The sequence below is a fragment of the Argopecten irradians genome, chromosome 2, assembly GCF_041381155.1.
Source record: "Argopecten irradians isolate NY chromosome 2, Ai_NY, whole genome shotgun sequence".
Lineage (NCBI taxonomy): Eukaryota > Metazoa > Mollusca > Bivalvia > Pectinida > Pectinidae > Argopecten > Argopecten irradians.
This window is the reverse complement of record NC_091135.1, coordinates 18,398,230-18,418,084: the sequence shown is the minus strand read 5'-3', so window position 1 is coordinate 18,418,084 and position 19,855 is coordinate 18,398,230. Positions and strand designations below refer to the sequence as shown.

The 19,855-nt window shown below is 33.4% G+C and overlaps 2 protein-coding genes across 3 annotated transcripts; both read left to right on the top strand.

The window, feature by feature from the left end:
• The first annotated feature begins 97 nt into the window (after nt 1–97).
• Nucleotides 98–18,106, top strand: LOC138314690 (testis-expressed protein 10 homolog). 2 transcript variants are annotated; one of them, XM_069255164.1, is made up of 16 exons: nt 156–187; nt 2,756–2,816; nt 2,944–3,136; nt 4,542–5,212; nt 5,563–5,708; nt 7,304–7,401; nt 7,588–7,719; nt 8,081–8,297; nt 8,574–8,879; nt 9,666–9,843; nt 11,018–11,094; nt 11,457–11,581; nt 14,293–14,373; nt 15,069–15,333; nt 16,155–16,276; nt 16,582–18,106. In XM_069255164.1, exons 3-16 carry the CDS (start codon nt 2,957–2,959, stop codon nt 16,651–16,653), a joined length of 2,670 nt encoding a protein of 889 aa, XP_069111265.1. In that variant the 5' UTR covers nt 156–187; nt 2,756–2,816; nt 2,944–2,956; the 3' UTR covers nt 16,654–18,106. The 2 variants fall into 2 exon arrangements, with proteins under 2 accessions (XP_069111264.1, XP_069111265.1); XM_069255163.1 differs by lacking the exon at nt 2,756–2,816 and having other exon boundaries at nt 98–187.
• On the top strand, nt 506–958 carry LOC138316480 (uncharacterized protein B0403.1-like). Its single transcript, XM_069258174.1, has one exon. The coding sequence runs from the start codon at nt 506–508 to the stop codon at nt 956–958; it is 453 nt and encodes a 150-aa protein (XP_069114275.1).
• Nucleotides 18,107–19,855: the final 1,749 nt, after the last annotated feature.

Sequence of the window (19,855 nt, the reverse complement as noted above, 5' to 3'; positions counted from 1 at the left end):
TGCGTTAAATCTGGTATTCAATACTTTTAAACACGATTTTCCTCTTATTTCTTTCCACATAATTTTGTAAGATATACACATTTTCGGTTCTCCTCGGAAGTTATTAACATTTTAGAGAATACTCACAGGCTTCCGAGTATAAAACACGTGCATGTAATATTTATAAACAACGTATAAAAAGTGCTGGGTAAGTTCAGAAATATATATCATAGATGTCTGGTAAACTTCAAAAATTGTAATATATGTCTCAAAGACAATGTTTATTCCTATACAGGATGCCAAATGTGTTGTTATAAAAATGTTTTAGATCTACTAATTTGCGATGCACAAATCCTTTGAACAGGTTCTTCTTCAAAATATGACGATTATGTCACGACTGTATATGTGGAATAGTATTGTATTTGAAATATTTTTTTCTCTTCATCCTTGATCCTTGCAGTCGAAACCTAAAATAGAAATGAATCCATCTTAAATAGACCTAGCCGAATGGGAAAAGTCTTGGGAAATGTCATTCCACCCAGACAGATGCAACATCCTATCAATAACAAATAACAAACAGGCCATTCATCACAAATACATCCTACACCAGAAAGAATTACAACATGTAGACAAAGCCAAATACCTAGGCATTACAATTCAATCAAATCTGAAATGGGAATCCCATATATCCAACATCTGTGGAAAAGCCAACTCCACCCTGGGCTTTCTCTGTAGAAACCTCAAGATCGGCTCTACCTCTATTAAAGAACAGGCCTATAAGACCCTTGTTAGACCATCACTAGAGTACGCCTGCTCAGTATGGGACCCTTATAATAAATCAGACATCAGTAAAATTGAAATGGTACAAAGAAGAGCAGCAAGATTTGTCACCAACAAACAAAGAAACACCTCCAGTGTTGGTGACATGATACAACATCTAAACTGGCGCTCTCTAGAACACCGTAGGAAAGACATGTGACTAACCATGCTTCATAAAATAACACATTATAAAATAAACATTATAAAAGACTTACTCGTTCCTCCAGTACGCAACACAAGACATGCACATCCGTACACATATCAGACTCCCTCATGCAGAACACAAACACGTAAATATTCATTTTTTCCTTGAACCATAACAGACTGGAATTCCTTACAACCACAAATTCTCTCAAACCCTTCAACTTCAGCATTTAAATCAGCAATCCTTTCTGCCTATTAAACTTTTTTTTTTTTCACTCACTCCAATTTGACATAAACTTCAACTTGATGAAGGTGGTCAATATAATATAGATGTAGATGTAGCCTGAGACAATCTGGACTGACAGATAGATGTCTGGTTTAGGGCCAGAGCGCAGTGCTATATCAAATGGTGGAACTCGAGACTGTTTGGTGCCGGGCCAGGTCATCTCCTATTCAGACTGCTTACAAAATATTACCACAGCGATTTGCCACTTTGATCTGTTCAACAAATGAATAAATTATTTACTCATAGCCATCACACATGCACTTTTTATCGTGTCAACACAGTGGTTTCTATTCCGCAATTTTAAATTTCCCTCTTCTTCCTCGCCATTTTCTCATAGTATGCCAATCACCTCTAATCTCAACATATTGCTATATTTGGGTAGATAAATTATTCATTTGTTGAAAAAAACAAGGTAAGTTCTCAGTGGTCAGTCTTATAATAGGAGATATAACCTACATGTAGCTGGCCTGATACCAAACGGTGTCTGGGAGTTTCACCTTTTGATATAGCAGTGTACTCTGGCTCTAAACCAGACATATCTGTCATAATGTCCAAGTTTGGTGTCAGGACCAGAGTATCTTGGATCCATGGATTCGATTTCCAGGTATTATCATAATTGGGGTATTAAAAGTTAAGGATGTTATTTGTTTACTTGAGGCCAAAGTGGTAAAAGGTTTTTGAGTAGGCAGTGATTTTTATAATGTCTGTAGGGTTATCAGATTTTTAATTGTTTTTTTGTATGGCATGGCAGCACTAAAGGCTTGATTGTTATGATACTATGTAACATAAATCAAAGTATATTACCCATTTAACATAGAGTGGAGAAATTTCCTGCATAAACCGGAAACGGAAATCACATGAAATCCAGTCACAGGCATCTGATTTTGATTTTGGAAAAAAATGTTATAGCTTACCTCTATATATATAGCTACTATATGAACATCGTAGGGTAGCTAGGCTATATTTTTTCCAAAACCATGCTTCTGGTCCAGTGTTGCGTATCCAAAATCTCACTCAAGGGAGATTACTAAATATTTACATTTTTGAAATTCATAATGAAATCAGTTGTAATAGATGAACCCCCAAAAAGAGATTGTTAAGAAAATCTTACCTTTGCATTTACATTTTCATAGCTTTGCCTAAAATCATATTATGTTCTACCACCTGTACCATATACACATATATATATATTGACTAGATCAGAAAGTCCATATCATTTCAAACTACTGCATTCTAGCCAAAAATATGAGTGTTAAGTGGTATTAAAAAGAAAAAGGAAATCAAGGGGAGTGGGATATTACCAAATTGGACTAACCTTTCACAAAAGTATATATAAAACATTAAAAAATTGCAAAATAAATCTAATAAAGAAACTCCAGATGTATAAACCACAACATTTCTACTTGCTTGCAAATTAGATTCCTTCCAGTAAACTGCATGATTATAAGCCCAGAGTGTTGTTGATATGTATTAGCTTGACGAGTTTATATTAGTTTAAAGTCCTAATAACTGCCAGTTTCATTTAAGGACATTCCAGGTTTGTTGGTGGATGAAAATCAGAGAACCTGTTGAAAAAACACCAACCAGGGTCAGTACATGCCCTTCATTGGATTCAAATTTCGCAAACCCAGAGGTTATATATTTCTTATTTATATACACTTAAGTTTTAGCAATTCTGAATTTTAAATTACTTAAGTGTTCCTTTTGAATTACAGGAATTAATTAACAATGGGGAAAGCCAAGAAAAAGAAGAAGGATTTTCAGAAAGTGAAACTCAAAGTGGGCAAGCAGTTAAAAAAGGCTGATAATGTGACTACAGGTAGTTTTCAAACCCGGTCCATACAAGTGATACAGCGGCTGAAATCTGACGACTCTCAGCCAAGTACAAAAAGGAATCTAAACATAAAGGTTAGTACAAAGGTAACTAGCTAGGCCATGAATTATTGGTTTACTATTTTAAGTGTAATTTAACCTGTGTTATTCATGCAAGAGACCAAAGGTATCTGATGTCATTCCACCATTTTCTCACCTCTCTGGACAGATATACTGAATATCCTAGAGGTAAAGTCTGGACCCTACTGGTTGAGATGGTGTTTGACATTCTACCATTAGTAGGAATCACCTCATGGTCATGATGTTTAAGTGGGTAATAGTTCACTCAGACATATACGTCTATAGCTCTACAACATGTAGCTTCTGCTCCTGTGACCAAATGTTAGATCTTTGCCACCAGGTCACAAAATTGAGGCTGATGGTGGTGGCTGGAGAGATGGGGCACTGGCTTATTATTTTGTTTAAATGCATCTAAATACTTAAAAATTACCTGTTACCTGTTACCTCTTCTTAGACACTGTAGTTAGCTGGTTCCAGCTAGTTGTGGCGCGTTTTGTTCATTTACTAGATTATTGTCCGGTTGTGCCATATAAAAGCTGGCAATCTGATTAAAATACAGATCCTTATTATCACTACGTTTGATATGAGGATCTGACAACATCCCATTAGGGGTCATGTCAGGATGACCTTTGGAAATGGCCAATCAAATTTGCACTGCCAGAATCTTGACTAGGGATGAACTAGTTTGAAAAAGCTGTCCAAATTATTTTCGTTCAGGTAGTCATCCCGCCCAAAGTGCATAACAATGCTAAATGTATATGCTTACTGGGACGAAATAGTGTTATCAATTGACGTAGAAATGTGTAGAAAATGTATTTGATCTGGAGTACACGTGGTAAAAGGTCATCCGAACGTGACCCCATATGGGATAATGTCAGATCCTATATTGAACGAAGTGGTTATAAGGATCTGTATTTTAATCAGATCGAAAAACTAGGGTAAAACTTGCATGGTACTGAATTCCAGTGAGTGTTCAGTCGGTTTTTAAACGAGTTTAGAGTAGGGGCTTCTACTACGAAGTTTGGAAGGGCGTTCCACGAATCTACCACTCGCCGACTATATATACTTAGTGTGACTTTAGTCCTGCTCTGTTTCTTAAAGAGTTTTAAACTATTACTTCTAGTACTAGCTGAAGAAATTGTAAATAACTTGTCTTTATCTAGTTTATCTATTCCATTCAGAATTTTATAGACTTTGATCAAAAAAAAAAAAAGGAATAGGAAAACATGCACTAATTAGTAAATGCAGTACAAAACAATGTCATGATAATATCATTTCAAGATATCTATAAAGCTTATATGTATACAAGTTGTTTTGTGATTAACTTTAAAAGACAAAAGTTTGTATTAATTGACTACTTGTTAATTTCTAATTTTATTTATTCAATGTTTTGGTAATCTGAGGTAAATTGATATTGCAGGAGTTATTGACCCAATGTCTACACTACAGTATAACAGTCCGACATGACGCTCTCACAGGGATGCGTGAACTCTTAACTACGTACCCTGATCTGATCAGGTCACACATGGCGACGATTTTGGAGCGTTCAGCGTCTACGTTCTCTGACAAAGACGCGGCCGTACGACAAGCAAATATAAAACTTCTGAAATCATGCCTACCACTTATATCAGAACGACAATTGAGCTCGTTCTTCCCAGTGATTAGTGCCCACCTGTGCTGTGCCATGTCTCATATCTATGATGACATACAATCTGACTCCTTGAAGATACTGGATATTTTCCTTGATAACTTCCCTCTACTGGTCATAGGGAGCTCTAATAAGCTTCTTCCTAATTTTATTGAGCAGATTTCTTCATCTAAAACTACAGGGGATAAAAAGAGAACTCTAAATGTGAATCCAAATAGAAAAACAACTTCACAGAAGTGGAGGAGCACTGTTTTAGAAAGACTACACAAACTTTTATCAGCTGTTATGAAGTATGAAGTTAATGGTACCTCAGGTCAAAGGTCAGCTGTATCAGAAGATGTGATGTCCTGTGGTAGGACTGTCCGATGGGATACTGAATCTGGCTATCTACCAATACCACAGACATTTGTATCTAGACTTGGTTCTTGTGGAGTTCCCGTCAGGTAATGATAGTCCATATATACATGTACTCATACATAATTCAGACATTAAAAAAAATAGAATTTTTCTGTTACATGAAATAAAATATAGTTAAGTACTCTTTTTGATGAACGTGCTAACACTGAATTTATAGTCATAACTTTATTTACTTTTCATTTCCTGTTAAGATGTTATATGTGTGTAGCAAATTATGCTTAAAATATTACTATAATGTAATTAAAGAAATATAATTACAAATGTAAATGTTCAAACAAGAATGAAACGAAGTACATGTTTGATATGTTTTGGTTCCTGTCATAATTATAATACTTAACATAAGATATTTCAATCCTTTACATGTTACTGTTCACAGGTCTGGTCAGAAACTGACCTCCACAGAGGAGAGTTATGCCCTGACTGGACAAGGTGGCATGGAGAAGTTTGTACAGGTGTTGGTGCCTCTCCTGTTGGAGTGCTGGGTCGAGGCAGAGGGCTCACAGCATATGCTTAGTAAAAAAGGTAGGCCCTGATAGAATTTCTCTACGAAGGAGATACTAAAGCATTGAAATGCATTCAGTTGGCAATTATGGAAGGATAAATTCCAACTGAACAATGGCAAATTTAATGAAGAGTGCTAATTCTTCAGGTTAAGTTTGCCATTGTCCAGCTGGCATTTATCATCACATAATTGCTAACTGATCATGAATGCAGTTCAATGCTTTTATTTACTTTTAATAACAACTTTGTAATAAAGATTTTGCTTCTATAATGAATAAAAATTTTTATCGTTAACGATGGACCAGCCATTTCAAAATGCAGCCATCATAATGATAAATATGTCAAAATCAGTGGATGACAGTTCATGCAATAGGCAATGCCAACAGCATTTAGTAATGTTATATAGTGGGATTACAGTGAAAATGTGAAAATAATTAAGTCAATATTGTATAGGTCTGTTCAATAAAGAGGGATTTCTCTCATCCTGGAATAAGCTACCAATACTGCTGATTTGAGTTACCTAGATATATTATGTATTCCCCTTGAAATATCAATACCTCTACTGAATATTAAAGGGACATGAACCTAATAAACCATATAAATTTGAGTAAATTACATATTTAAGACGTGTCAGATACCTTACTAAGTAATATACATTTTGTATATCAGTTATTGTGCAAATGTGTCAAATAAAATGATTATAATGGAAATTCCATTTTTCTGTATTTTGAACCGACCCGGACGAGTTTTGTAGACTGCAGTGTGATAAAAATAGTAGTATTGAACGTTAGTGACCTCCCACAATGCACTGCACAAATTGAATGAACGTAAACACAATGGTGGGCCGAAAGCGTGGGTGAAGGAAACACAAACAAATTCCAATAGAAACTGGATTACGACAAGAGTCAGTAATGTGCGCGATTGGGAAAGTAGGCAAATATAAATGGAATCACTACAATGCAAGAGACGGGAGCAACTTCCCACTTTATACTTGCGTGATGTACATGTGTGCAATTAAGTCAAGAACCTCTCTTCGCAGTGCCCCGTCGAACGAAAAGTCTCGTTTGACTTTTGACTTATAATTCAGTTACGCTAAAAACAAACTGTTTTTTTATGAATATTCACAAATATGGCCTATACATGTACTTCATATGTCAAAGATTGTAAATTAGAAAGTCATCTTAAAATGTGGAAAACTGATATTCCTTGTCGTGTCAGCAAGTTTGTCGTTCATCATAACCTTGCTTTTGATCAGTTTTCTTTTTTGTGTTCCAAAAAATAAATATGACGGTTTATTTTTATCATTTTTGGGGTAGGTATTCCCCATGTTTTCCTGTCGTTTTAGATAACCAATCATTGTAATAAATATTCAATAAATATCTGAAAACCGTATCTTAGCATACAGAAAAACTTATTTTAGGTTCGTTTCCCTTTAATATCATTGCATGGCTACCACTGCAATACAACTTTGTGATGTGATTAATATGTCAGATGGCCAACGAAATTCAAATGGATTACTGAATGGTAAACTTGCTGATCAAATTTAATAGTAATTAATTACAACAAATGGTACACTTATGTATCCAACACTAATCACACTTCATTCTGTTTCGTAGGGAGCTTGATATCCCAGGAATCCCTAGGCATCCGTGGCAGTGTACTACAGGTTATACAGTTACTATGGCAATGTGTGGATAAAAACAATCCATCCTTGGTAAGTACAGGTTGGTTAAGTTATTCACATTATTACAGAAAAGCTCCGATAGTGTCACATGTCCTTGAAAGGAATGAAGCTTTATGGGTAGTTTGATGGACCAGTTAATTTTATAAATTGTTTTGCAAGTTGTAAAATGTTTAAAATATGATATAAACAGCTGTGTATTTCATTTGTCCGATATAGATGGAGACATTGAAAAACAAATACCTGTCAGACTTTAGAAACCAATTCCTTCAACATTTCCCCTACGCTGTTCACCAGCCAGCTGAAAGGTCAGGGAAAGAGAAAAAACAAAAGCAGAGCTCAGAAATACAGGTAAAAGAGATTGATGGTTTTGTTATCTTGTTTTAATTACAGTATTTATAGCAGCAAAATGAGGGTGAACTCTTGATCTCATAATCCTAGTGTGATTCTATCTTTGAAATAAAAATGAAAATTGTCTTATTTATGCGAATATTATTCACTCACATGCAAGTTCTATGTGAAAGTTTTCTGAATTTACAAAATTTGTCAGAATATCCATACTATGTCATTGTGAAAGAGTCTATGATTTATGTCTATTTAATTACTGTCACTTATAAAATACCAGCTAGGAATCAATTGATCAAGTTAACATCTTGAGCTGAACAGTGTATTATGGGTATCATTTACCAGCCTTATAAAATAACTGTTTCAGCTGACAGCAACAAATCTTAATCTGGCTGTGTGTGACATCATGACCCACTTTATGATACTTGAAGCTGACCAATCACAGAACAGTAGTAATTTGTCATGGGAGTCTGACATTTTTGATTACCTTGGTGACGTTGTCCAAGAGGAGGGGCTTAGTTCCCAGGACCAGCATACAGTGATGACCATCATCAATCGCCTGTTGTCTCAATATCAGGATCACGGTAAAAGTCAAATGTCAAAGTCCTTTATTTTCATGATATTTGTATATAATTTTCAAGGGATAAAATATTTCTTCAATGAAAAATATGTTGCCTGAAATATAAAATCAAGCCATTTTCATAATTCAAATTTATTTTTTGTTTCTTTTGTGTTGTCATTATAATTATGTTTTAAAGGAAGAAAAGAAAGACTTCACTAAATATTTATGTTCAGTATGAATTAAAAAATTGTAAAGTTATATGTACCGGTGATGAGTTAAACACACACTGTTTCCATAGGTTGTCTGGACAGTTTGTTACAACAGATGCTGACTAGATACACAAGCTGCCATCCTCACTCCAACCAAAGGAAAGACCTGCTCAACTTTTTCTCCGACATCTTCATGGATCACCAATTTGAAGATCTCATCGACACCAACATGGCAGTTACTTTTCTGGAAACGTTGCCAGAAGTGTTCTTTATGTCTATTTCTAACCACAAAATTGTAGCACAAATTCTAATGGTGATGAAGAAGGCTGTGTGTCAATCTAAAATGTCAACAGCAGCTATGTCTATCATACAGAACTTTGTGGATCAAGTTTTAGGTATGTACAAGTCATGTGGTAATCAATGGTAGTGTTTCTCTATTGAACCTGTTGGTCCAAAACGATTGGTTTCAAATACCAGGATTATAATAACACTTTATATGGGACAAGGAAGTAATTCCAACCATGTGAACAAAAAAAAATTGTCAAATTTTCGAGGCAATCTGCCCCTTTATCAAGACATAACAAAACGAACACAATTACATAATAGGATACAAACAGTAATGCGGGACAAAATAGACAAATATTAAACGCTTTATAGATATAAATCTGAATATACCTTTCAGATGTTTAAGATTATATCAAATTGATATACAGATCTTTAATCTCTCTCCCTCACTTACATAGAGCACTTCCAATGTCATTTCATCCTTGTCTTAAATTGTAAGATGCATGTGAAACTAGGCTACTTGGCATAAATTGACTTCAGGTACAAAATCATTTAGCATATCTTTCCCATTTATAGCCTCCATATCCACTTTTTAGATTTCAGGAATGGTAATCCTATTGGTCAATCCAAATGGACCTGTATTAAATCAAATTATTTTATAACCTATATATCAAAGACTCGTTGGTCTAGTGGTAGGATCTTTTTGTTTTTCCTCATTACACATCCTAATTATATCAAAGGTCTTTCTCTAAAAACTCTTTAGAATATGAGAGTTCTTCTATAGTAATTATTTTGTTGCATTCTGTCTAACATTCAATCCACCTACAAAATAAAACATGTATATTTGACATCAGAAGTAAATGAGTATATATATTAGCTTTTTTCATCTGTTTTAGATCAGACTTCAAAATATTTTACGAAACTTGAGATAAGTACACAGAAACGGTTTGTGGAGCTGATATACTATGTACCTCCACTCCAGGAGAGTTCGCTGTCGTCCATTGTGAGACTGTGCAGAAGTAACCAGGTATCTGTGGATATCTGTTTGTATATTCTACAGATACTGCATCATAGGTATGTTGAACTGTCTTCCAATTTGTATACTTGTAAAAAAAAGGATTTTTTGACTATCATATGTATGAATGACTTTAATTCAATTTCAATCAATCAATTTAAAGTACAGTACAACCCCTTTAGCTGAAACTGCAGGTCAATAGTTCGAGGAATACAGGATATTCAACTCATCTGAGGTTGGTCATCGATAGTCATAATATAATAGGCATAAGTGCTGGTCACTTTGACAAACCTTTCATGTCAATAATATTTTAATTATTGTTTTCCACCATTGAATATATTTATTTGGGTGATATTCAATTGTAGTGCTAATAAAATGTGTATTTGATGAAAGTGCACATTGTAAAGTGCTGAAGAGAATTTGAAGTGTATATTAGGCCAGACGCATATAGGCCTACCAAACTTATTAATCATCTACATGTAGGTCAAGAGGTACATTGCAGCATATTGATTAAAATTTACATATCATAAATTATTTAAGAACAATACATAAGCACGGGTAAAATCACAAGTCAAAGTATCATTAAAAAGTAATGATGTAAGAAGAAACATGTTTCCAATACCTACAGAAATCAGGAAAGTGAAATCACCTAATTTATAAAAATAAATATAATATATAAAACACATTGATTGAAAATAACATTGATTTGCTGCATAAATAAGCACTGCACTTTCAACCTAACATAAACTAAAACATTAAATAGGCTAGCGAGCGTACAATTGAAATTTAACACCAATAACGTAACGAAATACAGATTAACAAACGAAGAACAACTGGTGATTATGTAGGTAGATGTTGCTGTTACCGGTAATCCATTAATTACCTGCGGATCTGACACTACCTGTGTAAACACAGACCGTGATCTGTACCCTCGGTCAGTGCAGTTGTGTTTAATACACTAAAAATCAAATTCAACGTCTGAGCACCTGTGTGACGAATAGATGGTATCTTTACTATGTATTTAATAGGAAGGGGATGATATTTCTTTTCTAGGAATGAGGAATGTTTAATGAATATCAATTTGAGGTATCTGGAGTTTTGTAGCATATGTCAGGACCACACGATCAGTTTGATAAATGGGGGGGATTCGAGAAATGCAAGTTCGAGTTAGAGGGGTTATACTGTAAAATTCTGTAAAATTATGTTTAACACTTTGAATCCCGTTTACAACAGGTATATGAATGAGTCTCTGACAGTGGAAGGAGGTATGCTTCACATCAGTACTCTTCTCAGCGTACTTATCTCTCCAGGTATGTTAAAGGTCAATCTGTTGTAGATAATTTTATCCTTGATGTAGATCTAGAAAAGAATTGTATAATAAACAGTGTTTTAACACTTTCATCAGAGGTTAAAAGGTCACCTGCATGTCCTGACAATGTGTATTTCCTTGGATACATTTAAATAACAATACGTTATTATGGATACAAGGTTAATTCTTATATTAATTAAACTTGACTTGTTTGTAAAACTAATTGTATCATTTTAGTAAATGCATGTATCATAAGACATGAAATTGAGTTTACAAGTATTTTAGTACGTAAAATATACATATATGTTAGGCTATGAATTTGTTTTCTTTTTTGAAAATTGATAATTAATTCTTATCAAACAGATATTGACAATGAAGAAAATGAAGAAAACAAGTCCGAAACCACATTTTTGCATTGCCATGGTACCAAAAAGCTTTTCTGTCATTTTAACATGGAGATTTGGAACAGATCCGTCACTGTGGCAAAGGTATCATTACATATATGTTGTATATCTTTAAGTATATAACTTCATGTTTTATAAGCTTTAGAAATGCACATATTCGCAAACAATAAATACTAACAGCAATTCTGGTCATCAATTTACGAAGCAAATATATTGACTGCAGAGCCTTAAAGATGCTCCACCGCTGACAGAGCATGAATGATATTCATTATTTGAACAATAATTTGTGAATAATCATGTATATAAAGGTATAATTAACTAAAAAAATAACATAAAATAATTCTGCCTTTGGTGCATGCGCAAACAATACTTCATTCCATATAGAATATAGTGCCACAGATTTTTTTCAGGATGCAATTAATTATTTTTCATATTTTTAACTTGAAGTAAAATTAGAAGGTCAAACTTTTCAATGGTGGTAATGGTGTAAAGTAAGAAAGTTTAGTAATTGAAGAAAAATGCTACATCGTCTACTCCTGCTTTTGATAGTGAAAAAATACTATTTGTCAGCGGTGGAGCATCTTTAAGGAATTTCTCGGCTTAATTATAAAACTAAATTGTCTCTCCCTAGTTTGAAATAACCAAACTTTACGTTGGTATACTTTTAGTACCAGGTAGGCTGAATAAAGCACAATTTTACTGTCATACTTTGTTGTTTTGTTTGCTGTCATACTTTGTTGTTTTGTTACTATCAGCACAATTTTACTGTCATACTTTGTTGTTTTGTTTACTGTCATACTTTGTTGTTTTGTTTACTGTCATACTTTGTTGTTTTTGTTTACTGTCATACTTTGTTGTTTTTGTTTACTGTCATACTTTGTTGTTTTTGTTTACTGTCATACTTTGTTGTTTTTGTTTACTGTCATACTTTGTTGTTGTTGTTTACTGTCATACTTTGATGTTTTGTTTACTGTCATACTTTGATGTTTTTTTTACTGTCATACTTTGATGTTTTGTTTACTGTCATACTTTGTTGTTTTTGTTTACTGTCATACTTTGATGTTTTGTTTACTGTCATACTTTGTTGTTTTTGTTTACTGTCATACTTTGTTGTTTTGTTTACTGTCATACTTTGTTGTGTTTTGTTTATGTCATACTTTGTGTTTTGTTTACTGTCATACTTTGTTGTTTTTGTTTACTGTCATACTTTGTTGTTTTGTTTACTGTCATACTTTGTTGTTTTGTTTACTGTCATACTTTGTTGTTTTGTTTACTGTCATACTTTGTTGTTTTGTTTACTGTCATACTTTGTTGTTGTTGTGTTTACTGTCATACTTTGTTGTTTTGTTTACTGTCATACTTTGTTGTTTTGTTTACTGTCATACTTTGTTGTTTTGTTTACTGTCATACTTTGTTGTTTTGTTTACTGTCATACTTTGATGTTTTGTTTACTGTCATACTTTGTTGTTTTGTTTACTGTCATACTTTGTTGTTTTGTTTTACTGTCATACTTTGTTGTTTTGTTTACTGTCATACTTTATTGTTTTTGTTTACTGTCATACTTTGATGTTTTGTTTACTGTCATACTTTGTTGTTTTGTTTACTGTCATACTTTGTTGTTTTGTTTACTGTCATACTTTGTTGTTTTTGTTTACTGTCATACTTTGTTGTTTTGTTTACTGTCATACTTTGTTGTTTTGTTTACTGTCATACTTTGTTGTTTTGTTTACTGTCATACTTTGTTGTTTTGTTTACTGTCATACTTTGTTGTTTTTGTTTACTGTCATACTTTGTTGTTTTTGTTTACTGTCATACTTTGTTGTTTTGTTTACTGTCATACTTTGATGTTTTGTTTACTGTCATACTTTGTTGTTTTGTTTACTGTCATACTTTGATGTTTTGTTTACTGTCATACTTTGTTGTTTTGTTTACTGTCATACTTTGATGTTTTGTTTACTGTCATACTTTGATGTTTTGTTTACTGTCATACTTTGTTGTTTTGTTTACTGTCATACTTTGATGTTTTGTTTACTGTCATACTTTGTTGTTTTGTTTACTGTCATACTTTGATGTTTTTGTTTACTGTCATACTTTGTTGTTTTGTTTACTGTCATACTTTGTGTTTTGTTTACTGTCATACTTTGTTGTTTTGTTTACTGTCATACTTTGTGTTGTTTTTTACGTCATACTTTGTTGTTTTTGTTTTGTATACTTTTTGTTTTGTTTACTGTCATACTTTGTTGTTTTGTTTACTGTCATACTTTGTTGTTTTGTTTACTGTCATACTTTGTTGTTTTGTTACTGTCATACTTTGTTTTTTGTTACTGTCATACTTTGTTGTTTGTTTACTGTCATACTTTGTTGTTTTGTTATGTTGTATACTTGATGACTGTCATATTTGTTGTTTTGTTTACTGTCATACTTTGTTGTTTTGTTTACTGTCATACTTTGTTGTTTTGTTACTGTCATACTTTGTTTGTTTTGTTTATGTCAACTTTGATGTTTTGTTTACTGTCATACTTTGTGTTTTGTTACTGTATACTTTGTTGTTTTGTTACTGTCATACTTTGTTGTTTTGTTTACTGTCATACTTTGATGTTTTGTTACTGTCATACTTTTTATGTCATACTTTGTTGTTTTGTTACTGTCATACTTTGATGTTTTGTTACTGTCATACTTTGTTGTTTTGTTTACTGTCATACTTTGATGTTTTGTTACTGTCATACTTTGTTGTTTGTTTACTGTCATACTTTTTTGTGTTGGTTTACTATCATACACTGTTGTTCCTGTTGCAGGCTGTATGTTCCATCTTCCAGCAGTTTAGTAACACATCACAAGTAGCTGAAGTGTTGGAATCATTTCTACAATCTTACCTGGTCAGTAAGTTTAAATGTCTTTTGATAACTAAGGTCAAAAGGTCATCTTAAAGTTATAATCATACTTAGATAATTATAAATCTAATCAAATAACTGTAAAACACAGTTATAAATAACCTAAAGAGCCCAAGGAAATTATTTTGTTATAGCATATTAGTTCTTTATACAAATAATTGTTACAAAACGTTACAAGATCCATGATGAGGAATGATGAGTACTACTGTAATCCGGGCCGACTTCTTTGGTGAATTAATTTTGCAAATTCCTTTTCAAATCAAATTAACAAAGATTAGTATTCAGGGATTTGATAAATGAAAGAAAATTCCTATTGATATGAATTTACGAGATATTTAAAACATTTGCTTACTTGGATCAGGAAATTCGCAAAAGTAATGAAACCACTGCACACCAAAGATAGGTTAGTTTACAGGATGTATTAGTTGAGAATGATTTCACAAGGTTAGGTAATATTCTAGGATCAATGTCACAGATATCAACTATTTCAAATTAAATTCATCTGATATTGTACTTATGCATATACTTTCACTCAGTCATTAAAAAAGCAGGTGTACATAAATACACTTCATGAGATGAATTACAGAAAACTTTAATTTGTATATAAATGATTTGTTTAAAAAACAAAAAATTTCTATTTGACCACTCTTGGTATTTATAATTTCAAAATTAAATTTCAGTGTGAAAAGACCTTGCTATCAAGTCAAAACCTGATGGCAGCCATAATTCTCACCAATCACATGAACTCTTGGAATTTTCCAATCACAAAGGACCTTATGGAATGTGTATGTGACTACATTTGGTGTTTGCTTAACATACTCGTGGCCAATGGAGCATATGTATCAGACTTTATCCAAAATCTGAAAACAGAGTGTGCAGAATGTTTAGTCTCATCAGAGTTTGGAATTCCAAGTATTCTGGATAATATGTCCAAGGACTTCACTGGTGAGTGTGAACTGTTCTTTAGAGATTTGTAACCTAAAACTGTTTTCTTTAAAATATTACTTCTAACATCCTCAATACTCCAGGGGTTGAGATCATTGAAGTTATATCCACCTCTAGACTATCTTATAGTAAAATTGAACATCAGTGATAAAAACCCCTGGAGTATCGAGGATGTTACTGGGATGTACTTCTAATTACTGAATAGTTTCAATGTGTGTGATATCAGGATAAATTTGTATGGTGATGCACCTGTTGATCAATGTTTTGTTTGCTCCATCATGAAATGGGGGAGGCATATCCCATGTCCGTCCTATGTCCTGTTCACTTCTACTGTGGTCTGTCCCCTCACCTTTTGATATATACCATATTCGCTGTAATAAGTGCCCCGGGTGCTTAATTTGTTTAACAAAGTTGGGAACTTATTGGGGGACCTAAATGTAAGCTAGCTGTGAATGACAAAAATACAGACATATTTAACTTACGTTCTTATGGCACATCTATCTTAGTCTCAGTAAATATTGATAATAACATTGTGATTCACATGTGAAAAACTCACAAGTTTATTCATATGCTAAAACATGAATTTAATGTAAACTAGGTTACAATTCTTGTTATAAACATCACACAATTGGAAAACATTGTTTAATTAAATGTGATGGAGGGGGGTTGGCATTAATACAACTTTCAATTCCTTCAGAAACAAGGAGGGGCACTAATTACAATAAATTTGGTATAGAGGTGGTGTAATTGTGTCTTCCAGTTATTTCTAGTTGGACAAATATTTGATGTGTGGAACCATTAAAAATATTTTGTGTTTTTAGATGCTGAAGAAGAGATTGATATACAGACTGTATGCGAGTCAGTATCCATACTACTGAGGCACAAGGGGACCGACCTACACCAGCACACTGACTCTGTAAACACTATCTTAGACTCTGCCAAGGTAAACATAACCATGAAAATATATCACAATTTTTGTTTATCAAAGAAAAACAAATTGAGTTGGTAAAATTAGAATTCTGATTGAAAGCAAGTGATCTTGTGAGACTCCAGCATGAAGTGTTTATTTGTTAAATATGAAATGTGAATTATCAGACCATTTGGAAAGATTTAAAAGTTTCAGCATCTTAGGCGAGATTCTTAATACATACTGAAATGACATGAGGTACTGTATAATGTATGTGTGTTGAGCTGAAGCTATCAAATGTCCTCATCTCGTTCCTAACAGAAAATATTTGAATTATTCAGGTGAAGTTTCCATCAATAACCAAAAAACAGTGGTGGTCTGATTTCCTTTATCTGGTGTCACTGGTCACCTGAGAAACTGGGCACTGGTCAGCTGAGAAACTGGGCATTGGCCAGCTGAGGAACTGGACACTGGTCAGCTGAGAAACTGGGCACTGGTCAGATGAGGACTGGACACTGGTCAGCTGAGGAAATGGATACTGGTCAGATGAGGAACTGGACACTGGTCAGCAGAGGAACTGGACCTTTTGGTCAAAAAAGTCGTCATCTCATTACTTAAGTAGCTGATGAGGTGAGGACTGGACAACAGTGATTATCGCACCTCGGACAAAAATGTCCCCAAATGTTTGGCGGAGAGCCGTCACGTGGTAAATTTTATTATGGTGCAATATGGCGGCTCTCGCCCTCGCTTCAAAATTTAAACACATTCTCTTCAACTAAATATACCACTTCATTACCGTAAAACTATATATTACTTGTTAATTTTTGTGTAAAAATAATTTTAATCGTTTTAATACTTCAAATTAAATGAAATGCATTTTTTTAAATACGAGTTGCTTCCCCTACGCCAGTTTGAAAGTTGATGACGCGGCGAAAGTCAAACGTAACAATTCAAGCGTTTTCTAGACTGTGATTATAAACAAATGGAGGTGTTCGTACCTACAGATCAATCTTCACTATACAATCAATTTATCGGCATAACTTTTAAGTGATTATCTCAGCGAGAATGCACAGATGATCAAGGAGATTGTGCTTAAAATGTTAGATGGATGTTTGTGTCACTCTTGTTTGTGATGCTTTCAATATACAGACGGTCTGGTGTCGTATTGAGGTAGGCCTACTGTGCACATAGAAATGTCGAAATTATTGTTGATTTATGAAATATTCATTATTATTCTGTAGGTTCCTTATACAGTATATTTGAAAATTCTTGAAAGAAATACATTGATAAATATTTAGCATAGGCCAATTATTTCAAAAGTGGCGATTGTTTGTTATCATTCGTGCCAGTTTGATTTAAGTTTGATTTCAGATTCTTGACCAAACAAATAGGAAACAAAGAATTAATAAAACAAATAAATGGTCCTCGATGGTCAGTAAGAAGTATAGGAGGCTCGGGCTACGCCCTCGCCCCCTATAAATCTTTCTGACCCTCTATGCCTTTATAGGGGTCAGTAACTGACTATATAACTAATATGATATTGTCTGTATTGATGGTCGAGAGAGGACCAGAGTGTTCTGGTTATCTAAACATTAGTGATGTAGCTGGTCAGTAAGAGTGGTAATTACAGTAAATTGTGGGAATGAACAATGCTTAAGTGGAAATCTAAGGACTGCTGGTCATTGATTCAAATTCTCAGCAGGGATCATATAGATAAGTATTATAGCTATATAGGAGGACATGGTATTATAAAAGGACATGCCATGATCAGCCACTTGTGGAGTAACCTAAAGGACCAGAATTTGTATCTGTAGCAATGTCACCATACATGGTTTAAATTTGAATAAAGATGTATCTGGGATTAATGATGAAGTGTTGGTTGTTTTTCTTTACATTGTTGAAGACAATCATTGATTAAAAGCTCTGAAAGACTTCATTCAAGGCTGCGGACATATTTTATGTCTTATTCCAAATCAACTTAAAATCAGCTTTTCATTAATTATGTCATTGTCACTTGGAAAAAAAAAAATAATCGGAATGTAAATTGCTTGTCTTGAATTATGCATATTATGAAGTGTCTACCGGGTAAGTTTTCATTGAGTCCTAGATTGTCAGACAAACAAGAGGTCCAAGGGTCTTAACGGTCATCTGACTACCTTGGCAATAATCGTACAGGAAAGAAATTAGATAGAGTGTCATGGTAGCCATCTTCGATTTGGGATCATCCAGAGATGCAACAACACTTCCTCATGACCATGTCAGGATCATTTCTTGCAAGTTTCAGCTTAATATGAGTGTGTAGAAACAATGACCTAGTAAAGTCCTATCATATTAGTACCACTATCAGCCCTCCGCCTCTGAGTAGGGAGTTTGAAATCCACTAGGGGTAGTTGTCAGGTAAAGAACATAGGTCGATGGTTTTTCTCCGGCTACTCTGGTTTTTCTCGACCTTATAATAACCAGGCACATATTAAATTACCTGTACTTTTAGCAGAATCATATAAATGAACAAATGAAAACTTAACAGAAGCTCAAGCTGATAGGACAAACAGACAGATATATCTGCTATAATACTCAAGAATGAATAGAAAACAGAACAATACATATATAGGCACTATTGTTTATTATCACAGCTAGTATTGAAAGGCATACATATGGTATATAGAAAAGATAAATGGTTTAAAGCAAAATAATGGAAAATCATAGATTACTATTCATTGTAATTCAGCATCAAAATGTTGATTGGTATTGCTGGTTTTGGAAATTTAGAAATAATAATACATGTACATTAGCCAGTCTGTTCTGAATTCAGACAATAATCCAAGCCGTATATTAACAGTAATCACCAAATTTTTGTGCATTTCAAAGGCGATTAGAACTCACATTGCAGCTAAAATACATGAAATAATGGTTTAAATCTACATTGAGAAATTAAATTGTTGTGAAAAGGGTATTATGATTTATGATAGTTATATGTGCCATAACTGAGAATTTTTTTTTTCATTTTGTGCTCTTATTTTTCTGTAAAATTAAAGTCTATTCATAAGTATATTGCAATTTTCAAAATGTTGGTAATGTTTGGTGGTGAATAACATGAATAGCTCTTTTTGATTTGTGACAGAATGAAAATTGTGGCACATGTGACTTTAAATTCATTCCTTTGTTTTTCACATCTATTCTATTATCATATAATATGTACACACATCTATATATATCTACAATCTTTTGCGTTCTGAAATTTAAAAGAAAAATTTAAACAAAAACAAAAAAATGGCACAATTATCACCCATTTACATAGTACAAGTTGTGCTGCAAAACTCCATCATGATTAAGGACAGATAATATGTAAACTATGAATGAGAATAATATCAAACTTAATTTGAACAATTATATATTTTTATGGCGAAGACAAATTTAGATTAAGCTCATTTAAAAGTTTGTTATTACATCATTAGACATTAAAACTGAGAGTGCAGTTACTCTCGTTCTCTTTTCTTGTATAATGTATTGCATGGTGATAACACATACAACTATATAAAGAATTCAGTTATCTTTAAAACATGATATACTTAATTATCTGATTAATTAAAGACTATATACCATCCAAGTATTCGG

Coding starts and splice junctions, on each gene's coding strand:
- LOC138314690 (XM_069255163.1), top strand. CDS start 2,957: ATGGGGAAAGCCAAGAAAAAGAAGAAGGATTTTCAGAAAGTGAAACTC. Junction 11,095..11,456: donor CAGCGTACTTATCTCTCCAG/GTATGTTAAAGG, acceptor CTTATCAAACAG/ATATTGACAATGAAGAAAAT. Junction 16,277..16,581: donor CTATCTTAGACTCTGCCAAG/GTAAACATAACC, acceptor TGAATTATTCAG/GTGAAGTTTCCATCAATAAC.
- LOC138316480 (XM_069258174.1), top strand. CDS start 506: ATGTCATTCCACCCAGACAGATGCAACATCCTATCAATAACAAATAAC.